At 42.4% G+C, this 24,276-nt stretch overlaps 1 protein-coding gene across 1 annotated transcript; it reads left to right on the top strand.

Annotated features, from left to right (window-relative positions):
* Positions 1–3,801: 3,801 nt before the first annotated feature.
* On the top strand, positions 3,802–16,669 carry KCTD7 (potassium channel tetramerization domain containing 7). Its single transcript, XM_030185637.1, has 4 exons — positions 3,802–4,337; positions 5,493–5,662; positions 12,248–12,426; positions 14,589–16,669. The coding sequence occupies exons 1-4, from the start codon at positions 4,077–4,079 to the stop codon at positions 14,963–14,965; spliced, it is 987 nt and encodes a 328-aa protein (XP_030041497.1). The 5' UTR covers positions 3,802–4,076; the 3' UTR covers positions 14,966–16,669.
* Positions 16,670–24,276: the final 7,607 nt, after the last annotated feature.

Below are 24,276 nucleotides of genomic sequence, written 5' to 3'. Positions count from 1 at the left end.
AGAATACACTTTGATTTCCGCGCAGAAATTACTTCATATAGTGGTATAATTGTGTCATATATGGGCAAACTCATACGGTGACTATAGCACTTTCTATTCAAGGTTAGTTCACATTTATCGTTAACACTGCCCATATATCTTATTCAATAGTCTTTTTCCTTTTTAAGTACCTCGTTCAGTTATAATTTTCACCTGATGTCACTTTGTGCACATGGATGTGGATGTCGCCATTTAAGTTATTCACAATGCATTACATTGTTACATTTTCACTTCCTTTTTATGACAGTTTGACTTCCTTATTCTCCGGTAAGCCCGCTCCCCTTTTGTATTATTGACATTTAATGTTTAGGTTTACTTTCTTCACTTACACTTTAACCATCTACCCCACCACGGCACTCTCACATCTCATTGCTGCATCTCTGTCTTTATTCTTCTCGTCTTTCTCATACATTTTGCAGGTCTTCTCTTTCTGTCCTCTTTCACTGTTATTTCTTTTCCATTATTATTTATATTTTTTCAACTATTACTCATATTTATTCTTATGTTCAATATGTTGTTCTGATGTTATTGACAGAGGAAAGCTTTATGTTGAAACATAGCCCATGTAGGGTCAAGATTGTACACGCATTTGGCACGCTGTTGGGAGAATAAAGAGCTTTTAGAAGCTATGGACTTCTCTTTTGTAGACTAATATCCTGGAACACTACTCTTCCACCCTTTTCTGAAGCTTTATACCAGAACATAGCAGCAGGCATTCCCATGAAATATTACAGCAATCAGATGCAGTTGTTACAGTACTTAGAAGACCCTTCCAGGAAATTTGGAAGATATCATGATCAACTGACTGGCAAAGATCTACAGTGGGGGAAATAAGTATTTGATCCCTTGCTGATTTTGTAAGTTTGCCCACTGACAAAGACATGAGCAGCCCATAATTGAAGGGTAGGTTATTGGTAACAGTGAGAGATAGCACATCACAAATTAAATCCGGAAAATCACATTGTGGAAAGTATATGAATTTATTTGCATTCTGCAGAGGGAAATAAGTATTTGATCCCTCTGGCAAACAAGACCTAATACTTGGTGGCAAAACCCTTGTTGGCAAGCACAGCGGTCAGACGTCTTCTGTAGTTGATGATGAGGTTTGCACACATGTCAGGAGGAATTTTGGTCCACTCCTCTTTGCAGATCATCTCTAAATCATTAAGAGTTCTGGGCTGTCGCTTGACAACTCGCAGCTTCAGCTCCCTCCATAAGTTTTCAATGGGATTAAGGTCTGGTGACTGGCTAGGCCACTCCATGACCCTAATGTGCTTCTTCCTGAGCCACTCCTTTGTTGCCTTGGCTGTATGTTTTGGGTCATTGTCGTGCTGGAAGACCCAGCCACGACCCATTTTTAAGGCCCTGGCGGAGGGAAGGAGGTTGTCACTCAGAATTGTACGGTACATGGCCCCATCCATTCTCCCATTGATGCGGTGAAGTAGTCCTGTGCCCTTAGCAGAGAAACACCCCCAAAACATAACATTTCCACCTCCATGCTTGACAGTGGGGACGGTGTTCTTTGGGTCATAGGCAGCATTTCTCTTCCTCCAAACACGGCGAGTTGAGTTCATGCCAAAGAGCTCAATTTTTGTCTCATCTGACCACAGCACCTTCTCCCAATCACTCTCGGCATCATCCAGGTGTTCACTGGCAAACTTCAGACGGGCCGTCACATGTGCCTTCCGGAGCAGGGGGACCTTGCGGGCACTGCAGGATTGCAATCCGTTATGTCGTAATGTGTTACCAATGGTTTTCGTGGTGACAGTGGTCCCAGCTGCCTTGAGATCATTGACAAGTTCCCCCCTTGTAGTTGTAGGCTGATTTCTAACCTTCCTCATGATCAAGGATACCCCACGAGGTGAGATTTTGCGTGGAGCCCCAGATCTTTGTCGATTGACAGTCATTTTGTACTTCTTCCATTTTCTTACTATGGCACCAACAGTTGTCTCCTTCTCGCCCAGCGTCTTACTGATGGTTTTGTAGCCCATTCCAGCCTTGTGCAGGTGTATGATCTTGTCCCTGACATCCTTAGACAGCTCCTTGCTCTTGGCCATTTTGTAGAGGTTAGAGTCTGACTTATTCACTGAGTCTGTGGACAGGTGTCTTTCATACAGGTGACCATTGCCGACAGCTGTCTGTCATGCAGGTAACGAGTTGATTTGGAGCATCTACCTGGTCTGTAGGGGCCAGATCTCTTACTGGTTGGTGGGGGATCAAATACTTATTTCCCTCTGCAGAATGCAAATAAATTCATATACTTTCCACAATGTGATTTTCCGGATTTAATTTGTGATGTGCTATCTCTCACTGTTACCAATAACCTACCCTTCAATTATGGGCTGCTCATGTCTTTGTCAGTGGGCAAACTTACAAAATCAGCAAGGGATCAAATACTTATTTCCCCCACTGTATATTCATACTGATACTGAAGAAAGGAGATTCAACTGACTGTTGAAATTGTCATACCATCGCTCTGATCCTACACACCAGCATGATTCTACTCATGATCATTCAGTGGAGACTACAAGCATACCTGGAACAAGAACTGTCTGAAGTTCAACCAGGGCTTGGGAAAGGTCGAGGAACAAGAGACATCTTGGTGGAGGTGAGCTAGATCCTTAAAAAGACAAAGGAATACCAAAACGGTATCTACATGTATTTCATTGACTACAGCAAGGCCTCTTTGGGCAAAAGCATACCAGAACACCTAATAGTTCTCATGCACAATCTTTATGTTAATCAAGAAACAACAGGTTGAACGGAACAAGGAGAAATAGAATTGTACACAATCAGTAACGGTGTACGACGAGGTCAGATACTTTCCCCTTACAAATACTCACAGAATTGATGGAAGACTCATCAACCTTCATTATGTTGATGATACCATGTTACTGGCTGAAAGTGAAGATGATTTGAAACATCTAATTACGTTAACATAAGACTAGCCTACTGGGTCAGACCAATAGTCCATTTAGCCCTGTATCCTGTTTCCAACAGTGGCCACTCCAGGTCACAAGTATCCATCTTGATAGTCTCAAAATGGGCCTGTACCTTAATCTGAAGCCAAAGATCCTGACAATTAATAAAATTAGTAAGTTCAATCTTGTGTGGATCAATAACCAATAAAAACAAGAAACTCCAACAATGTAGCATTCTTAGCAGAACAGTTATAAAGGGCCTTGATAAGATCTTCAACTGCAGAGATGTATTTCTGCATCCAGTAATGTAAAATGGATGTGAAAGCTGAACAGTAAAGAAGCAAGACAGGAGGAAAATCCCTGCCTTTGAATGATGGTGTTGGAGAATATTTGGTATAGTGGTATTGGAAGAGATGAAATGTAAGCTTTCCTTGGAAGTTCAAATGATGAGACTTTGACTTTCATACTTTTGCCACCTCATGCAAAGAGAAAGCTAATTCAAAATATCATGCTTGGCATAGTTAAAGGTCAACGAAAAAGATCAGAAATGTGATGAGTGTCATCCATTGCTGTTATTGTATCACTCAATCAATGAAGAGCCTCTAGACTGAAAACCGAACCAGGGTAGCTATTCTAAGGGTTGCCATGAGTCACCACCACCTCAATGGTACTTAACAACAATTATCTATGATGTTTTTTTTTGTGCACCAAAAAGAAGGATGTGATTATGTAAGGTAAAAGCCATATCGCCAGAGCTGGCCCTAACCACGATGGCTGCGTTTTTCAAATATAGCTTTTTCAGCTCCCCCCCCCGCAATGATTCTCTTTATCTAGCTCTTGCATACACAGGTCAGCTCCCCTCCTTGCCGGATGATGCAGGACCAGTACACCTTACCCCCCATCATTCTCCTTCATACTTTTGGACAGCATAAGCATTGAAGTGTCTCTGTGTAAGTGCAGTCTGTTATCTAGCATCTGCTATATAGATCATCACCACCTGCTAATAATAATTAATTGTCGCTCCTCGGGGACAGGGGTTGGGGACGGACTGGAAGAGATCCCACCCCCGTGACGTCACAGGCAGGGGGAAGCTCCTGGCAGCGGCTATGAGAAGGGATGGGCACGAGCTGGCTCCGAGTGCCTGTCCGCGTGCCCACCCCGGGAGCAGCAGCACCACCACCACCATGCAGCGGCCGCCTCGCCTCTAGGAGCCCCGAGCAAGCCAGAGGGATGGTGGTGGGATCGGGCGGGCTGGCAGCCACTGGCTTCTCCTCCCCGGCCCGAGGCATGGCGAGCTCGGAAGCGGATGAAGACGTAGAGGAGCCTGCTAGTCCCACCTGCAGCCGGGCGGCTCACGCCCTGGCCCCGCTGCAGCAGGTAGGATCGGGGGAAAGGGGGGGGGGGGAGTGTGCAATTGCTCTGCACCTCTGCATTTTAGTTACAGATCCAGCCCCGAATGTGATTTCTCTGTCTCTTGAATAATATCAGAGCTACAGCTTAGCTGCCCCATCTCCCGATGCAAATGAGGCTGGTTTGTTATTTCACGAGAGTGTCCGGAGAGTTTTCGGATTAGTTTCCGTTAGCAGCCGAGCCCTCCCTCCGGCCTCGCGTATTGGCTTCTCTGCCTCCCGACACTCCGGCTCTCTCCATGCACATTGGTTCTTGGCCGGCTGTCCATCAGCCTACGTGAGCGGAGCCTACAGAAGATCCTAGCCCTGGGCAATGGTCATCCGCCCGCGCTGCCAGAACAAGGGGGCGGGGTGCATGGTGGTGCCAGTGGATTCTGGCATCTGACTGCAACAGTGCTGTCCTCTCTGCTGCATCACAGCTAGGTGTTCCTTTCTCCTTCACTCGGGTTCTCGTTAGGTTGCCCTGGGCTTAGAGGTGACTTGATGTGGGCAGGCTTTGTGGCTCCAGCTGCTCTGTCCCTATGTGATGATTTACGGGCACTGCCACCTGTTTGTACACATCCCGATGGCTGCAGCTCTCACCAACTGAGAAATGCCCTAAATGGTATCTCTTCTGCCAGGAGTGCAGAAATAAGAATGTTTAGGATAATGCTCACCTGGACTCTCAGCAAATGTAAAAGGAAATCTTTCTGAAGTGTGTGACTTGGGTAGCTGTTGACATAGCAAACCCTGATGATGGAGGAGTGGCAGTATAGCAAAAATTTGTGCAAAAGTATATAAACTGTAACCCTGGTGTGAATGGTTGGGGGGGGGGGGCTATGCTTTGATAGTGGGAAGATGGAGAAGCACAGTCAGCATTTCAGTTGGTTCATTTCAAAACTTACTAGACTTTAATTTATTTAGTTTTACACTTGCTCTCAGAAACCATAGCTGCACAATTTTTAGTACCTCCTAAACCCTGAGCATCTCTCTGGACAGCAAATTTCATAAAAGACAGAACTAAAAGAAAAACCTGCTGGAGTGGTGAAAAGATTCAGAAGACTAAAAATGCTTTGGAAATTCTAGGGAAAGCCTGTATCGTCTTGTTGATACAGTTTTCTTATTGCTGTGTTTCTGTTGGCAGTTTCCTGATGTGGTGCCACTTAACGTGGGAGGCAAGTTTTTCACTACCAGCCTCTCAACGCTGAGACGGTATGAGGACACAATGTTAGCTGCCATGTTCAGTGGAAGACATTCCATCCCTACCGATACTGAAGGCAGATATTTTATTGACAGAGATGGCACTTACTTTGGGTATGTATGAATGCCAGCATCGCTACATTGTCAGAATCCATGCTGGGATCCTGGTGGCATGAGCCTTCACTCACTGTACTTCCTGGAGATTTTTCTAGTATATTAATAGACTCTCCTAATTCCCAGTCTGGTTATTGCGGCAGAGGTCCTGAGGTTGAGAACCTGGCACCCAAGAATGCTTCTACAACACTGTATCATATGCTTAATACCATGTTTCCCATATTTGGAGAATCTAATAAGTGACCTGAGCTTGTAGAACTGTGTTTTATGTATTTATTTATTTATATCCCACAATTTCCCACCCACGGGCAGGCTCAATGTGGCTTACAACAGTCTGTAAAAACATACATCAAGTCAGCAAACAAACAATCAGTTTCTTAGAAGTTTAAGAGAGAAAGAGTTGTGGTGATCAATATGACGCCTTCACAGAGACAGTTCAGAAGTAAGAGATGCTAGGCGGGATTTGAGCGTAAGCTCTTCCAAATAAAAAGGTCTTGAGGCATTTTTTGAAGGTCGGGTGATCAGGAGTAAGTTTCAGCAATTTAGGTAGACCATTCCACAAATGAGCGCTAATATAGGAGAAGGTGGATGCTTAGGTGGTCTTGTACTTGAGGCCACTATATACTGGGTAATGGAGATTTAGGTACGAACGAGCTGATCTGTGAGAGTTCCTAGATGGCAAGTTTATTCGGGTGTCCATATACGCTGGGGCTTATTGATTCAATCACTTATAAGTCCTGCTGTATAAGCACAAAAGTATGTGCTGGATAACACAGTATCTGTATTTATATGAAATGTGCACCTGTAGATGTTCCCTGGAATGCAGTGTGGATAAACCTGGGATACAGTTGTGACTCACGCCTGTACTTTAGACATTGTGCTCAGAGTTACGTAAAAGCTGTGCAGGGATCAGAGCAGATGCAAACCGACAGTGATTACTTTGGGGCCCTTTTATTAAGGCACACCGAAAAATGGCCTGCGCTGGTGTAGGCACGTGTTTTGGACGTGCGTAGGTTTTTTTTTCAGCGCGCCTGCAAAAAAGGCCTTTTTTGTGGCTGAAAATGGACGTGCGGCAAAATTAAAACCAGCGCGCGTCCATTTTTGGCATGAGACCTTACCGCCACCCATTGACTTAGTGGTAAGGTCTCGCGCGTTAACCAGGCGGTAATTGTCAGCGCGCGTACACCTCTGATTACCGCCGGGTAAGCGCCATGTGGTAGAACATTTATACCGTGTGTTTTGGATGCGTGTCAAAAATGGAATTACCGCTCGGGGCACGCGGTAGTTCCAATTTGACGTGCGTTATACTTATTAGTAAAGGCAGATAAGTGCCCATGTTGCCTTTATAAAATGAAAATAGTAAAAAATCCTACAAATAACAGGACACAAATCCTTATTAAAATATAGCACAAAAATCCTGTGAAAAAACGCTACTAATTATGAGCTAGGAGAGATACCATAGCAGATTGCATTCAAACCATTCCACAGCTGTATTGACACCAAGAGTCTACACACCTTGTTTCTGATCACTGGTTCTCTCTGTTGGTGCTCACTTCAGCCCCATGTTTATGAAGTAAAAGTCAGTGTCAATATTGTGTATTTTCTACGAAATAAAGAGTATCTGTGCACCAACGAAAGCTCCTAGTAGAATAAACTTTGCCAAATTTAGCATTGTCATGCAGTCTTTACCAATGCAAATTCGGTAAGCCCGACAAGTGGTTTAAGTTACCACATGGCCATTTCCTTTTTTTTTTTAAACAAATGCCTTTTACCCCATGGGGTAAAACGAGACCTCAGTGCGCAGGTTTTTTGTGTGCCGTGGCCTCCTTTTACTACGTGTGGTAAAAGGGGCCCTTAATGCAGAGTTGAGAGAATACCAATTTCAGGTGCTCCACAGAGCATATTTTACTCAAGAACCAGCTTACAAGTCTGGTAAGGTAGACACCCCAATTTGTTTAAAATGTATTCGGGGCCATAACTTTTTATTTTTCATGCTTTTTGGTCTTGCATAAAAATCAAAGGTTTTTGGCAGGCCATCTTGCATTATATGGAAAGATTGGCAGTGCAGTCTATTCCTCTCTCACCAATGGACAGATATGAGGCTTTTAAATTACAGAATCGTGGCTGTCGTCTTTTGCTTAGGAAAGTTAGGGCACTCGGCAAAAATTCTTACTGTTTGGATAGGTAAGGAACAGCTATCTTTTTTGGGTCTTGCGAAACTGATTGCATGCATTGATGATATTGGAGCAAAGGCAAGCTAAACGTCCTGCTAAACAGAAAAGGCTGTTTATGGATACCTGGGGGACATATATTCGTGTTTCGGCCGAAAAGCCTGCGTAAGGAGTCTTAACAAACTTACTCCCCTGTTTACAAAGCCATGCAGCAATGCCGACACAGCCCATTCAAAGTGAATGGGCTGTGTCGGCATTACCGCACGGCTTTGTAAACAGGGGGGGGGGGGGGGTTAGTATTTGAAATTTAAAAAGTACAATTGTACTCAGTGGCAAGGAGCCAAAACTGTAACTTGTTACCATTCAGGACACACATAGAACAATCCAACAATGGTATACGTCTTCCACCAAAACAACTAATGAGGCTCTGGCTTCCCCCAATCAGGGATGACAGAATTGGGGGGAGGGAGCTTCTGGATTAGTATGAAGGACTAATGAAAAGAAAATTATTAGGTAAAACCCAATTTCTCCTTACCGCCTATCAGACAGGGCAGAGAGATTAACCAGAAGAAATTTCAGAGGGCCAATGAGGGGAAATACAAGCAAATTCAGGGCAAAAGCAGTAGCTTGACCCCATGTGCCCCAAAGAACAGGTGGAGAAGCTGCAACAGCACTTTTCCACTGAAAACATATTTGGGGTTTTTTTGTGTTTTTTTTTTTCAAATTTACGCCCTTTACACCCAAATCTGATTCCTACTTCTTAATTAAACATCAGCGATGTCCTGTGCAGGGTGAGCTCTCAGACTGTGATATTCTAGGGGTGTTTACTCTTTCCTGTGTGCTCTGTTGTTTTGGCTGTTTTTTGAGTTGGTTTGCAATTCCCTGTCCGTTAATAGTAGCATAGGAAGGATTTTGGAGTGGGAGGAGTAATGTGCTACTATATTTTTCATGTCTCAACAAGCACAAGCCCTAGGGGTATTGTGTAGCAGGAGGCTGATGGCTCAGATGGTTTCTGTTAAATGTAATTGTGGGGCAGGTACACTCCCCTTGAAAAATCTTTTATTGCTAAACAGATCTCCGTGGCAACGTAATTTTCAAATGGCTCAGCTCATATAGCTGTACATGGGTGCTTTGAAACGTGGGTGCTTTCCACAATTTCCAAGAAATAACTAAGTGGAGATTGTGCTTGTTTAAGAAGCACCTGTGTCCTTTGTTTTTCTCTGCTCATGTCCGTGGCAGAGGCTGGGTACGGAACAGTGCATACATTTTGAAAATCAAATGTATGGGTCCTGGTTTTTTTTTTTCCTGCTTCTATCACAGGGGCGCTTTATTTTCAAGCAAGTAACAGCGTGTGTGCTACAGAATCTCTGCATGTGACTTATTTATACCACAAGATAAAGGGACATTAACTGCATAATTCTGCCATATTTCAGCCTCAAGTAAGGACTAATTATATCTTTATAAAATGAGAAGCATTTTATCAATAAAATAGTAATTAACCCCCAAAATCACATGCCCCACTTTAGGTAACTGAACACGAATTCAACATCCAAGCTGTGAAAAAAAAATTTGCACAGTCCCACTCTTCTGACCTGATAATACACAAAACTTTCAAAAATGACAGCTACCCCTCCAAACACTCTGTAACCCCCCACTTTTGGTATCTGTTTGCTCAACGGGTCACATATGTTTTTCCCACTGTATTATGGTATTCCTATTAGGATTCATTTTGCTATTTTCATGTTTTCCTCATTGACTGTATTTGTGCTTCTATTTGGTCATTTTACTGTTGTTATGCTGTTAACAAAATTGTAAGTTTTATGCGAAGCCGACACTGCCTTGGGTGAATCTCTTCATAAAGGCAGTTAATAAATCACAATAAATAAATAAATGAAATAGTTCTAAACCGAGAAGGCCCATATCATTCCATAATGACTACTATTTTTATAGTTTATGTATTGTGTTCAGTTTGGGGGGCCGTATCTTGCTAAAGATGTAAAAAGACTGGAAGCGGTGCAAAGAAAAGCTACGAGAATGGTATGGGATTTGCGTTACAAGACGTATGAGGAGAGACTTGCTGACCTGAACATGTATACCCTGGCGGAAAGGAGAAACAGGGGTGATATAATACAGACGTTCAAATATTTGAAAGGTATTAATCCGCAAACGAACCTTTTTTGGAGAAGGGAAGGCGGTAGAACTAAAGGACATGAATTGAGGTTGAAGGGGGCAGACTCAGGACTAGTGTCAGGAAGTATTTTTTCACGGAGAGGGTGGTGGATATGTGGAATGCCCTCCTGCGGGAGGTGGTGGAGATGAAAACGGTAATGGAATTCAAACATGCGTGGGATAAACACAAAGGAACCCTGTTTAGAAGGAATGGTTCCGTGGAATCTTAGCAGAGATTGGGTGGCGACGCCGGTAATTGGAAACAAAATGAGAGCTGGGCAGACTTCTACTGTCTACACCTGATCATGACTGAATAGATAGGGATGGGCTGCAGTGTAAATTTAAGGGGCTTCGATGTTAGCTTCAGACCTTACTACAAGAACAGTACTGGGCAGACCTCTACGGTCTGTGCCCTGAGAAAGGCAAGGACAAATCAAACTCGGGTATACATATAAAGTATCACATACCATGTAAAATGAGTTTATCTTGTTGGGCAGACTGGATGGACCGTACAGGTCTTTATCTGCCGTCATTTACTATGTTTACTATGTATTATAACCTTCTGCCCTGTCAGGTTGTGCAGCTCTCAGAGTGTTCTGTACTGGTATAACATACATGGACTATGCCAGGTAAACTGAGAGGGAATAACTCCCCTCCCCCCCACCACTTCATTAGGTGATAGAGTTTTAAAAGCTGTGCCTCAGAGTTCTCTGTGACTTTATAAGATCTCTGAAGCATGGTTTGGGATTTGGGCAGACCTGCTCAGGGATTTTCCTCCCTATAAATCAAGAAGTAGCAGAAAGCCACCGAAGATATTTTGGGAATAAATAAGTCTGATTGTAAGTTAAAAACAAAACGAATGAAAAAAAAAATAAGGTGTTGCCTTTTCTTTGAACTAACTAAATATAGGGGATCTTTTACTAAAGCTTAGCTCGAGTTATCTGCAGCGATAACTTGAGCTAAGCTTTAGTAAAAGACCCCCATAGTTCTTAAACTAGCTTCCAGGAGCTAATTTGCATCCTTTGGGTTCAAACAATGACCTGCTTATTCTGTTTGGGACCCTAGGAAGGAGGTATTAACTGCGAAAAGCTTGTCAAGAAATGGATAAAGGTAGTGGCAATTAAAAAAAAAACATCACCTGATTAGGATATTTTTAGTTTGTTAGTCTTTATTTTGGGGAAGAGGCAAAGAATTTCTCCTAAGGAGCTTCTGGGAATTGTGATCTGCTCTGTAGTCCCTGCACCTGTCACCTCCTGTTGGTGACAGGCTGCCCTGACACCAGGTGTCATTAATAGCTGGAGGGCAAAGAAGGAACAAGAGACCTGTGAAATGAAGAAAAAAAACAACCTTACAGCTCATTAGAAACCTGCCCGCCTGTTCTGATACTATCTGTAAACAGCATGGGGGTTTGAACACGCAGGATTGCTCTCGGGACATAAGTGTAAATATGGACTGTGTATGACTGCAGACACATCTCTTTAGACCCCCCTAGGTCAACTTTAATTTGGTGGTAACAATAGTAATAATTGCATTGTTCCCTCTCTTATCTCCCATTTGGAAACTTTCATTGAATTGAGGTGTCAGAAATGTGCAGTTGGCCACCCTAGAGGTGGTAGCATTGCTCTCTGAAGTATTAACATTATAAAGCATGCTGCAGTCTTGGTTTTGGGAAACGCACACAAGGCAGAAGATAAAGCTCCACTGAAGGAAAACACCAAGCAGCAAACAGTAGAGGAAAGAAGAACCTCTCCCAGATGGTGTCCAGGAAAAACTTTATTGACAACAGTCTTCAATAATAAAGGAGACCCAACACGACTTGTGTTTCGGCCCTACTGACCTGTATCAGGGGTCTAGGAATCTATCATGTCAAACATATTCCCAGACAAGTCATGTAAACCAAGTCTCATATTGGCAATCTCGCTTTAAGCAAAGATCTAAGGCGCGAAACAGCTTCTGATAACACTGATGCAGGCCGGTATGGCCGAAACACGAGTCGTGTCGGGTCTGCTTTGGGAAAGGCACACCATGGGGCTTATTTTCAAAGCACTTAGACTCACAAAATTCCATAGTAACCTATGGGACTTTGTAAGTCTGTTCTTTGAAAATATGCCTCTATGTGCTTTTAGCTTAGTGCTTTAGCCATGTGGGATCCCTATTCTGTGCCTCTTTGGTCGTCTGACAGGTTTTAATGTCTAGTAGAGCTCATGGTGGATGTATCTATGACCATGTCTCCCCTTCTTTGTAGAGACGTCCTTAACTTTCTCCGATGTGGTGACTTGCCACCCCAAGACCGCGTGAAACCAACTTACAAGGAAGCACAATATTATGCCGTAGGACCACTGCTAAGCAGTCTAGAGGATATCCAGCCACTGGCAGGGGAAAAAGTTAGACAAGCTTTCTTGGACCTCTTGCCCTATTACAAAGGTAGGTTGGAAGCAGGAAATATGCTGCCCCAAAGCTGAAAAATTCTAGCTATCAACTTACCGGCATTTTACTGGCTGGACCCACTTTCCTTTATTTTGCTTATATTTTTTTAAAAATATATATGTAGGTATGGAAGATCTGCTACACCCACTGTAATGAAAACTGCCATTCTCTGGGTTTGCCCTTGAGCTGTCTGAGCAGAGGCAGATTTTTTTTCAGCATGTGTGAAGCCTTTTGTGAGGTTTATAAATTAAGATCACCCCCAAGGGCTAAATTCAATAAATGACACCCAAAGTTAGACATGGGGATGATCCACGCTAAGCTAGTATTCTGTAACGAGTACTCTGTGTGGAGCGTCCTTTATAGAATACTAGTGGAACCAAGCCCGTTTCGTCAACAATGAAACGGGCCCTAGGAAGGGTCTCGTGTAAGTGTTTTTTTTCTCTCTCCCCCTGACCTCTCCTCCATGTCCAGCGATTCTCTCCTTCCCTCCATGTCCAGCGATTTGTACTTGAACATTCTCTGGCTGGCTGGCTGGCGTCCGTTCCGTTCGTAACATCTCCTGACATCAGCTTGCCTCCAGCGTTCCCTTCCCTCTCACTGTCCCACCCTCGCGTAAACACATAATGACATCAGAGGAGGGTGGAACAGTGAGAGGGAAGGGAATGCCGGAGGCTTGCTGATGTCAGGAGATGTTACGAACCCAGCCAGCCAGCCAGAGAACGTTGGAGGTACAAATTATTATATAGGATTAGCTTAGTGAGCATGTTGCGTCTCACTTTGGGCGTGAGCATTTGCACCTGCCATGGCACTTGGGCACAGAAATCCAGGTATTCAACAGCATTGTGCCTAAATTCTGGGAATGTCCCTGAACTGCCTATGCCCCTCCCATGGCCACACCTCCTTTCTGCCTATGTGCCTCCCATAGCCACATCCCATTTCCACCTATGCCCCTCCTACGGCCACACCTACTTTTCATCTATGCCCCTCCCATGGCCACACCCTCTTTGGAGTTGCACACGTCATAGAATAAGGCGCAGGGCAGATCCGTGTGTAACTCCTAATTACTGCCAATTAGGTGCTTGTTAACACCAATAATTAGTGCCTAATTGCCTAATTAGTTTACGTCTGGATTTGGGATCTGAATCCGCGGGTAAGGGGCTAAGTGAAGAGAGCTTTTCACAAGCTCTAGACACTCAGCCTTCCTTAGGAGTGAACAGAAAGGAAAAGGATGAAGGATTTTTAGTTTTCCTCTGCCACATGGTACACAGTTTTGTCGATTTTAAGAGTGTGTGTATAAAGCAGCAGCCAGCAGTAGGACCACAATTACCCTCTTGCTCTGGGCCAGCATAAGCAGCTCCTTTAAATATGACTGCCCCTTTCCATCTTTGCGGGTCATCTCACAAAGGGCAGGCAGGCATGTGACATGGCAGGTCTCTTTGAAAGAGAAATCAGCTCCCTTTGAGTCAGCAGTGGGGACAGATCTCTGTAAGGGCTGAATACAAACTACGGTTCCTTAAATTCTGCTGCTTGCTCAATGGCCTGCCCTGGGGAGATTCTCCATGAATTCTGCTGTGTTTGCAGTACCCAGTCACACCCTATTCCCAGTGAAATGCTGTGACTTAACATTTTGTTCCATCAAGGACACTAATTTAGCCTTTTTGTTTAACCCAGTTTTAATGCTCAGTTTCAAACTGACCTATGCAGCCTTCACTGGTCCCAAGAGACCAAGGCATAGGAGTGCTGCCCCATACCTATGAACTCCTGGTACCTCCTACAAAGAGTTTTAATTGACACGTTCTGTGGACTGTCACTCTTAAAACCTTATTTCATCAGATCCTACTAAAGGCCCAGTTAGTGGAAGGACAATTACTTTACTTTGCTTTATTGGATTTATATCCCACACATGTCCGAGTCAAGGACTCAGTTCTGTGTGGCTTACATTAAGTTGATCAGATATACAAATACAGGTTGGGTTGGCTTGGGTCACCAGAAAACTCCAAGGTCACAATTGTGGTTAACTGCAAATACTCCTCTGTATCGCCTGTGACCCGAAATATTCAGATCAGCTGATTGACTTGTAGTGATAGATCTCTATTAAGACTTTATTTCCCCAAGCACCTTATACAAGTAACCTGTCAATGTTTTCTGTTGTTGTTTAGAACATTTGGAGCGAATAATTCAAATAGCTAAACTTAGAGCTATGCAGAAAAAAGCAAGATTTGCCAAGCTGAAGATCTGCGTTTTCAAGGAAGAAATGCCCGTTACTCCCTACGAATGTCCTCTGTTCAACTCCCTCCGCTTTGAAAGGAATGAAAATGAACCTAAATTGTTTGAGCATCACTGTGACGTCGATGTCTCATTTGGTCCCTGGGAGGCAGTTGCTGATGTATATGACCTCCTGCACTGTATTGTCACTGACTTGTCGGGTAGGGGCATTACAGTAGATTACCAGTGCATTGGGGTTTGCGATAAGCATCTGATAAACCATTATTACTGCAAACGCCCCATCTATGAATTTAAGATTACATGGTGGTGAGCTTTGAGCTTCTTCTACCAGATACAAACATTGGAGGTTTCTCGGCATGTGGATAGATGAGGATGGTTTTGGAGTATATTTCCAGAAACAGATTGTTTTTGGAATGCCCAGGAATCGATTTGTCTTTTAGATCTGAGCCATGGATTGCCAAGCTGTTCCTCAGAGAAGCTCTTTTGTGAAGGAGGAGGAGGACGGGCACAGCGTGTACAGCCAGAGAGCAGTGAGGTGATACAAATGTTCATATGTGATCATAGTTGGAATCTTATTAGACCAGATTTTGGCTGATTCCACAAGCAAAGGCTGGTTCAACAGCATCCTTGACTTCAAACCAAAGTCAATGGCACAAACTTCAACCTGACAAAAGCACTGAACTTGTGCTCTCCTGCTGCAATATTCAGCATTGCTCATTTTAACAGAACATCTATCGTGAATAACTGCAATGACGTTATTTGCATTTCATCTTGTGGTCTCACATTCCTCCGCGCCAGCTGTGTTGTCCTGTGATCATTACGGACCATAAATAGACATTAAAGATATAAGGTTACAGAGGGGGAAAGAGATAATTAATCAATACATCTTGAGGTGTGTTGGGTTTGCAGTCCATCTGAATGTCTAGAACTGCATGAGAAAAGATTAAGGCTACTTTTACAAAGTGGCGCTACAGATTAGCGTGCGCTAAATGCGAAGAAGCTCGTGAAAACTGAATGTGTTTCTTCGCATTCACCGCATGCTAATCGGTAGCATCGCTTCCTAAAAGTAGCTCAAAGTTTAAAACAAGTCTGTCTTGTGTACCAGCTAAGCATTTCTTGCACTTTTATTTTCTTTAAACTGGAAAGAAAAAAAAAATAAACCTATGAATTTCAACAGTGCTGTGAATCTCCCTGGAAGGGAATACTACAATTTTAAAGATAAAATAAGTATCCCATTCAGTTGGATTACGAATAATGTGATTGTTACAGGGTATTTAAATCTTTAGAAATGTTCAGATTTCTCCTATGAACTGTTCCTTCTTTTACAAACAGCACAAAAACACCAAAAAAAGCAGATTCTAGCTTGCAGTGGCAATGCTTTCTTTACCTTCCCTAGGCATTAGCACTTAATTGTAATTCATACAAACTTAGTGGAGCAGTGAAGTTTCCTGATTGGCTACAGTAGCAGGTATTAAAAGCCGGACAATGCTTAATGCCACAAGAATCACCGCGGCAACCTAAATGTGCTGTCAGCACTTTAATAAGAAGGACGAATGTTTACAGTAGCAAGAACCGCACCAAGAGCGAGTGACCTTGGAAAAATCCAGTGTGTGTTTTAACAGAACTGACCCTGGTTGTAAAGAAGGGGAGGGAGCATTTTTTAATTGGACAAATGATTTCAAGAAATGAAGGTGTTGCCAGAGCAAAACAGATACTGAAGATACAAAACATTCACTAGTTTGAGGTGGTTGAAGGATGATCATTGTTGAATATGACTAACAGTAATGTTAATTGATGTGGGTTTATCCAGCTTGTTATATAAGTGTACACATTGTATTTTCAGTTTTTAGACTGAAACCATATCATCGTGGTCTCTGCAGACCTATGTCCTTCCATCCTATATATTTCCTCCCAGTAATAGATTTATGCTAGGTTGGTTTAAAATGGCTTAACTGTTTAGAATGATTATATATATATATCTTTTTTTATTTGTACCCCGCGCTTTCCCACTCAATGCAGGCTCAATGCGGCTTACATGGGGCAATGCAGGGTTAAGTGACTTGCCCGGAGTCACAAGGAGCTGCCTGTGCCTGAAGTGGGACTCTAACTCAGTTCCCCAGGACCAAAGTCCACCACTCTAACCACTAGGCCACTCCTCCACATTAGTTTTTCACTGTAACTTTGAAAAGTAGATGTGATAGGATGACCTGTTGTTTCTAGTTGGGGCAGGGGGGAGTCCTAAAGAGGGTCCCAACTTTGCATTAAGGATTATTCAGTGACATATTTGGTTACAAAAGTGGAACCAATTTAATCAAGGGGAAAATGAAACATGACTGCTGGTCCTTCACCTATGTCTCTGTCCCTCCTCCTTTCCTAGTTGTCACACTCCTGACCACAGTTCGGGAGTCATTTCAGTAGCACCTCCATTGGGGTTCAGGAGCATGATAAGGACAGAAGGAAATCAGCTTGGTAAATCAGAACTGCCTGAATTTTAAGAACAGGTTAAGTGGTCAGAAGGGGCCGGTAAAGGACACTTGTATAACTGGGGGTCCGTATTTATGCTCCACTTGCATAAATGGACACCAGCTCTTTCATGGGTAGGTGTACACTTACGTGCATATGTGGCAGCAAAGTAACATGGAGTGCTTTGAAAATACACCTTCACGTGACATAGCCCGTAAATGCACACAAGGGAGTTCCTATGGGTGGAGCTGCCACTTACGCTACTTACAGAATACTAAACATAGAATAATGAAAGCAGATAAAGACCATATGGCCTATACAGTCTGCCTGTCCATGCCATCTACTATTCCTTCCTCTCCCCTAGAGATCCTGTGTACTTGTCCCAAGCTTTCTTGAATTCAGATAGTTTTCGCCTCTTAACCATCTCCATCAGGAGACAGTTCCATGAATTCCTCACTCTTTCCATGAAGAAGTATTTCCTCAGGTTACTTCTGTCCCCTTTCACCTTCATCCTATGCCCCCCTTGTTCCAGAGCGTCCTTTCAATTGAAAGGGACTCTCCTCCTGTGCATTTATGTCACATAGGTATTTAAATATCTCTATCGTGTCTCCCATCTCCCTTCCAAAGTATGTATATTGAAATCTGTCCCTACACGCTTTATGACAAAGACCACTGACCATTTTAATAGCCGCCCTTTGGACCAACTCCATTTTGTTTAGATCTTTTTGAAGGTGTGGTATCCAGAATGAGGTCTCACCAGAGTCTAATACAGAGGCATCATCACCTCCTTTTTCTTACTGGCCATTCATCTCGCTATGCACCCAAGCATCCTTCCAGCTTTCGCCATCATCTTTTCTACCGGGATTACCTATTGAACAAATACAGAGTTACATAGGTTACGATGGGGCTCATTTTTGAAAGAGAAAAACGTCCACAAAAAAAAAAAAGTGTCCTAAAGCAGCATTTGGATGACTTTCTTCTCAAAATGTCCAAATTGGTATTTTCAAAACCTATTTTGCAGACGTTTACCTATGCAATTCATCTGCAGTGCGTCCAAATCACAAGAGGGCATGTCGGGGGCAGACTTGGGGTGTTCCTAACACTTGAACGTTTTACAGCCATAATGGAACAAAACGAAAATGTCTTAAGGCTGAAACTTCAACGTTTTGGTCTAGACCTGTTTTTAGACTGAATAAGGCACAAATGACCAGACAATCACTGGAGGGAATCAGGGATAACCCACCCTTACTCCCCCAGTGGTCAGTGACCCCCCTCAAAATGTGAATAAAAATAGTACTTATGAGCCTCTATGACAGCCTCAGATGTTATAGCCAGGTCTATTAGAGTAGCCAGCGGGTTGGTGCAGTGAACTGTAGACAGGTGAACCCAGGCTCATACCTCTCCCTATCTGTTAACTTGTGGTGGAAACTCACCAGAAACCCACTGTACCCACATATAGGTGCTCCCTTCACCCATAAGATCTATTGTAGTGATGTACAGTTGGGGGTAGTGGGTTTTGGAGGGCTTAGCAGACAAGATAAGGGAGCAACGGTAGATGTGTGTACATGGGAGCATTTATAAGAAGTCCACAGGAGTGCCCCATTGCTCTCCTGGTATATCTGGGGCTGGCCCCTCCTATATCCCAATGGTTTGATTTTCTGTGTTTTTCATTTGTGTGGTTTTCTTTTTTTTTTTTTAAATAGCTTGAAAAGACAAACGCACAGAGCACAAAAACTTGTTACAAACAGTATTTTCAGGGGGAAAAAAGTTTTGTGGTTTTGAAAATGGTCATGTTTTCTATTCGGATTTGGGACATTTAGACGTCATATTGAAAATGCCCCTCCACGCTAACTTTGTAGGTGTATGTGCTTTGAAAATGAGCACCATAGTGAATTATCTTTAAAATGTTTTAATACGCAGTCAAAACTTGCTGTTTCAGCAAGCCTATGGCACCTGAATTGGATCGCAGGCACCACTCCTCTACAGCTTGTAAATACTATTATTTTTTGTTTTGTATTGTTTGTTGAAGGTTGAATGGCTTTCTTATTTAATATGGTAGTTCCTTTCATTCAATATTTAATCTGTACACCGCTTTGGAAGTCAGATAAAGCGGTATAGAAAATTTTAAATAAAAAAACAAATATATCTTTAAACATTTCTGGATTTCTGGCTAATTACACAAATGGCTATTAAATGCCAAATTCTGCTTCCTTCTAAATATTTGGCTTATAAATTTAAACTGGCCATTACAGCTTGTCCATAAAAAGGCTGAAATGCACTTCTTACTGCCGGAAACTACTATTTCTGCTACATTTTTATTATATTTTGATAAATGTTGCATGAAAAGGACTCCTCATCTAAGCGAAGTGTTTTTCTCCAATTTTTATTAGTTTACATTCTTTCATGAGCATGTTAAGCTGTGTTATAGGCACATTAGCGTTTTTAACGTGCGTTGTGTATGAGCATTAACCATGTACGCGCCTACAATATCCCTGTAGGAACCTACACAGTTAGTTCACGCGCAGATTGTAGGCTCGTTAAAAATGCTAACGCACCTTAGTAAGCAGGGCCCTTAGTGTTGTAATGGGTCCCATAACTTGTCTATACAGATGGGAAACTCTACCTTGCAATATCCCATAGTGTTTCTTAAAAGTCCTGTTAAGTTCATAAGTAAATTCTAAGAAATCATAATGGTGACTGACTATACACTAACTCTGCACCTGGACTAGCTTGCTGCACACCCTGTCACTTAGACCAGTTGCTCTACTTCAGAAAGCAGGTGAAAGCCCCTGGCTCTTCTCTGAAGCCTTAATACATAAGGTGACTGCCTATACATTCATTCTGCACCTGGACTAGCTTGCTGCACACACTGTAACATAGTAGATGACGGCAGAAAAAGACCTGCACGGTCCATCCAGTCCGCCCAACAAGATAACTCATATGTGCTACCTTTGTGTATACCTTACCTTGATTTGTATCTGTCTTTTTCAGGGCACAGACCGTATAAGTCTGCCCAGCACTAACCCCGCCTCCCATCCACCAGCCCCGCCTCTGCCATCCAATCTCCGCTAAGCTCCTGAGGATCCCTTCCTTCCGAACAGGATTCCTTTATGTTTATCCCACGCATGTTTGAATTCCGTTACCGTTTTCATCTCCACCACCTCCCGCGGGAAGGCATTCTAAGTATCCACCACTCTCTCCGTGAAAAAATACTTCCTGACATTTTTCTTGAGTCTGCCCCCCTTCAATCTCATTTCATGTAAGGTTCGTTTGCAGATTCATACCTTTCAAATATTTGAATGTCTGTATCATATCACCCCTGTTTCCCCTTTCCTCCAGGGTATACATGTTCAGGTCATCAAGTCTCTCCTCATACGTCTTGTAACGCAAATCCCATACCATTCTCGTAGCTTTTCTTTGCACCGCTTCAATTCTTTTTACATCCTTAGCAAGATATGGCCTCCAAAACTGAACACAATACTCCAGGTGGGGCCTCACCAACGACTTATACAGGGGCATTAAAACCTCTTTTCTTTTGCTGGTCACACCTCTCTCTATACAGCCTAGTAACCTTCTAGTTACGGCCACCACCTTGTCACACTGTTTATTCGCCTTCAGATACTATCACCCCAAGATCCCTCTCCCTGTCCGTACCTATTAGACTCTCACCGCCTAACACATACATCTGTAACTTAGACCAGCTCCTTGCCTTGGCCCCTTGGCTACATGGTAAGCCATATTGTAGAAAAGCATTAGCATCCCATATTTTTGAATGTTCTAATGCGTGCTTATTAGTGTTATGCTGAGATCATATTATATCTCTGTTATTTGAATTTCAGTGCTGTTAAATGTGTATAATGGTAGTCCTAGTAGGTTTCAATTTGCTGTTTTCAAGTTTACCTAATTTATTGTATTTATGTTTATACTTGAGTCATTTTACTATTGTTAAAACTATTGTCTTATTACGTTGCTTGTTAGGTGTTGCACTGGTTTGATGCTGACATCGTATTATATCTGTGCTATTTGCATATTATTCTATGCTATTGTTTGTATTGTACGGACATTTTTTTTGTTACATTTGTACCCCGCGATTTCCCACTCACATATTTCCAAGTTTACCTTATTTATTGTGTTTGTTTGGTCATTTTACTATTGTTGTAATGTTAACAAAATTGTAAATTTTATGTTAAACTGGACCTGCTGTACACCACCTTGGGTGAATCTGTTCATAAAGGCAGTAAATAAATCTCAATAAATAAAATTCCATTGTTTTGTGTTCTCATGGAACAGTCCTTTCTTTCTTGTAGTGCAATTTCCTAGGGCGAGGCAAAGAAATCACGGTTTCCGCAATATGGTGACCTTCCACTGATACCTTCAGCAGTTTTGACTGGCAGTTTATCTTGATATTGTGTACTGTAGAAAACAACTCACACTCAGAGAACCTTCCCTCTTGACAAACCTGGTTCTGAACATTAGAAAGCATAAGCAACTGAAACAGTATTAAAATAAAACTGAATTCCACTGCTTTTTATGAGTGAGGAAGAAAAAGCGGCACTGAGAGAGGCAACCACACTGCCTAAAAAGCTCTTATACAGTAACATTATTGAGAAAGTCTTACACTGGTCCAACAAAAAGGTATTGCATGACTGCAAAGAACTCACACTGAATACTTCTGCATGTAGAGTGGAATTCTTTTGCAAGCACATTGGAGCTTGAAGGAAACTTTATATATTTTAGACATTTGGTTGTTTTTAGGAAGCACATATGTTCATATGGATACTTGTCTCTTCGGTTACACATAAATGCTTTCTGTATGTTGCAAGTTCAGTTTAAAATCTTTGCATGTGTTGTGATATATTCCAGATATCTTCTAAGATAACACTTTTTGCATGCTATAAGCACAGGAAAATACACTTTGCATGTTGCAAGCACAGCAGTATTTGGCACTACACAGCACTGTGTTCTTTATGTAAATGCACTTTACATGGTGACATGACTTGCACAGCACATTAATCCGTGCTGTCTCTTTGTTTTCTACAAGCCTTAAGACATCTTTTCCTAGTTGAAGCTTCAACAGTGATACTTTTTTGCTGTAAGCAAGCAGATGTTTCTGATTCACATAGAACAAGTAGGATTTCATGAGTTTGTTATTGATTTTGCTTAGTAATTTTTTATTAGTATGTATTTTATTTGTTGGGAGCTCATTGCAATTTCTCATCATTACACTATATATTTCATTTTGTCATTATTTAATTTATATTACGTTAATTTTATTGTATTTTACTGTATATGTAATCTTTACTTTTTGTATTTTATTAGACCCCTGACAAAGGCGCTGGGTCGCAGAAACACGGCCCGTGTCAGGTCTTTGCAATAAAGAGTCTCCTTTTGTCCTGTTCCTGGAGGTCCTTTTGTGCTTTTTTTTTTTTGGCTTGCTTTGGTTTCTTCGTGTACTTGGAACTCTCTTTTTTCTACTCTTGCAAACAACTTTATAACAGCAGATTTAAGAACACAACAAAGGCAAATCAGCCAAGAGAGATTTAAGGCCTAACCATTCACACAAAATGAGGAAAAAAAAAAGCTTTAGTAACCCAAACCCTTATAACAAACTAACCCTCCTCTGTTTACTAAGCCATGCGCTAAAGCAGACACTGCATTCACTTTGAATGGGCTGCGTCAGCATTGCCACACAGCTTAGTAAACAGAGGGGAAAGAAAAAAAAAACGATTTAGGGATTGCAAAACAAAAATTTCAGCTTTTACATTCAGTTTTGTGTTTGGCTATTTAAGGTTCACAGACATTTTGCCTAGTATTATTAAATAATAAATACACAACTGTTTCATTTCAAGGACTTTGCCTAATCTCCCATGGCATATCAGCCACTAGAATGGGGAAACTGTTAATATGTCCTTGGAGTCTCTTTCTTGAAGAAAGGAGACGCATCCTTTATAGATTCAGATAACTGTTGTACTGATATGTGCTGCCATAGTAATGAATGCAGAAAGTAATCTAAAGCATGCACATAAAAAGAAAAAAAAAAACTACTACTACTACTTAACATTTCTAAAGCGCTACTAGGGTTACGCAGCGCTGTACAATTTAACATGGAAGGACAGTCCCTGCTCAAAGGAGCTTACAATCTAAAAGACAGGTGTACAATCTAGACTCCTATTTTTATAAACACAATTATGTGTTTAACTGCCTTTATACAACAGGCTATTACAATAATCTCCAGCAGTGCACAAATGTTCTCTCACAAACTTACACCCGATTCAAGGAAAGTACAATTATGTGCATGTATTATAATCCAGGTACCAGTGGCATAGCCACCCAAATTTGGCACACCTTTGTTATGGCTGGTGGGGATCCCAAAGCCCTGCCACCTGAAGAGCTCCTCCTACAGCAACACCTTCCAAGCTCGACAGCCAGCAGCAGTATCCCTGAGCCGCCACTGCTGATGCTCAGTTTTTGCACTTTTGAAGTGCTGATGGCAGCAGCTCAGGCAAATTGCCTCCAGTTGCTCAGCTTGGAAGATGTTGTGCTCGCCAGAGGAGAAGGTCTTCAATCAGTGGGGCTTGGAAATCCCTGGCAGGGAATAGGGGCAGGCAGGATGACAGAGAAAAAAAATTTCATGTGCACACGTTTTGGGCTCAGGCCCTCCCTAAATTACTTGCCTGGCTATGGCACTAGCAGGTATACAAAAGATCCTGGGAACACCTACAGGCAGATATGCCAACAAGAGCATGTGTACTTAAGACATGCACTAACCCAGGCATATACATCCACACAATTTTATAACAACCACTTCCACATGTAAATCACACAGAGAATGCTTTATTAAATTAGCTACTACTACTATTTAGCATTTCTATAGCGCTACAAGGCGTACGCAGCGCTACACAAACATAGAAGAAAGACAGTCCCTGCTCAAAGAGCTTACAATCTAACAGACAAAAAAAAAAAATAAATAAAGCAAGCAAATCAAATCAATTATTGTGAACGGGAAGGAAGAGAGGAGGGTAGGTGGAGGCGAGTGGTTACGAGTCAAATGGTAAAGAGAACGTTCTTTTCAAAATCTCAGCAAAATACAGCTACAGTGCGCAGAAAGTAGAGAGTGACAGGGGGGCAAACTTCCCATCCCCGCTCATCTGCACAAGC

The sequence above is a fragment of the Microcaecilia unicolor genome, chromosome 13 (genome assembly GCF_901765095.1).
Source record: "Microcaecilia unicolor chromosome 13, aMicUni1.1, whole genome shotgun sequence".
Taxonomy (NCBI): domain Eukaryota; kingdom Metazoa; phylum Chordata; class Amphibia; order Gymnophiona; family Siphonopidae; genus Microcaecilia; species Microcaecilia unicolor.
Note: the sequence above shows the minus strand (reverse complement) of the source record. Positions and strands in the feature narration are given on the sequence as shown.

Coding starts and splice junctions, on each gene's coding strand:
- KCTD7 (XM_030185637.1), top strand. CDS start 4,077: ATGGGCACGAGCTGGCTCCGAGTGCCTGTCCGCGTGCCCACCCCGGGA. Junction 5,663..12,247: donor AGAGATGGCACTTACTTTGG/GTATGTATGAAT, acceptor CCTTCTTTGTAG/AGACGTCCTTAACTTTCTCC. Junction 12,427..14,588: donor CCTCTTGCCCTATTACAAAG/GTAGGTTGGAAG, acceptor GTTGTTGTTTAG/AACATTTGGAGCGAATAATT.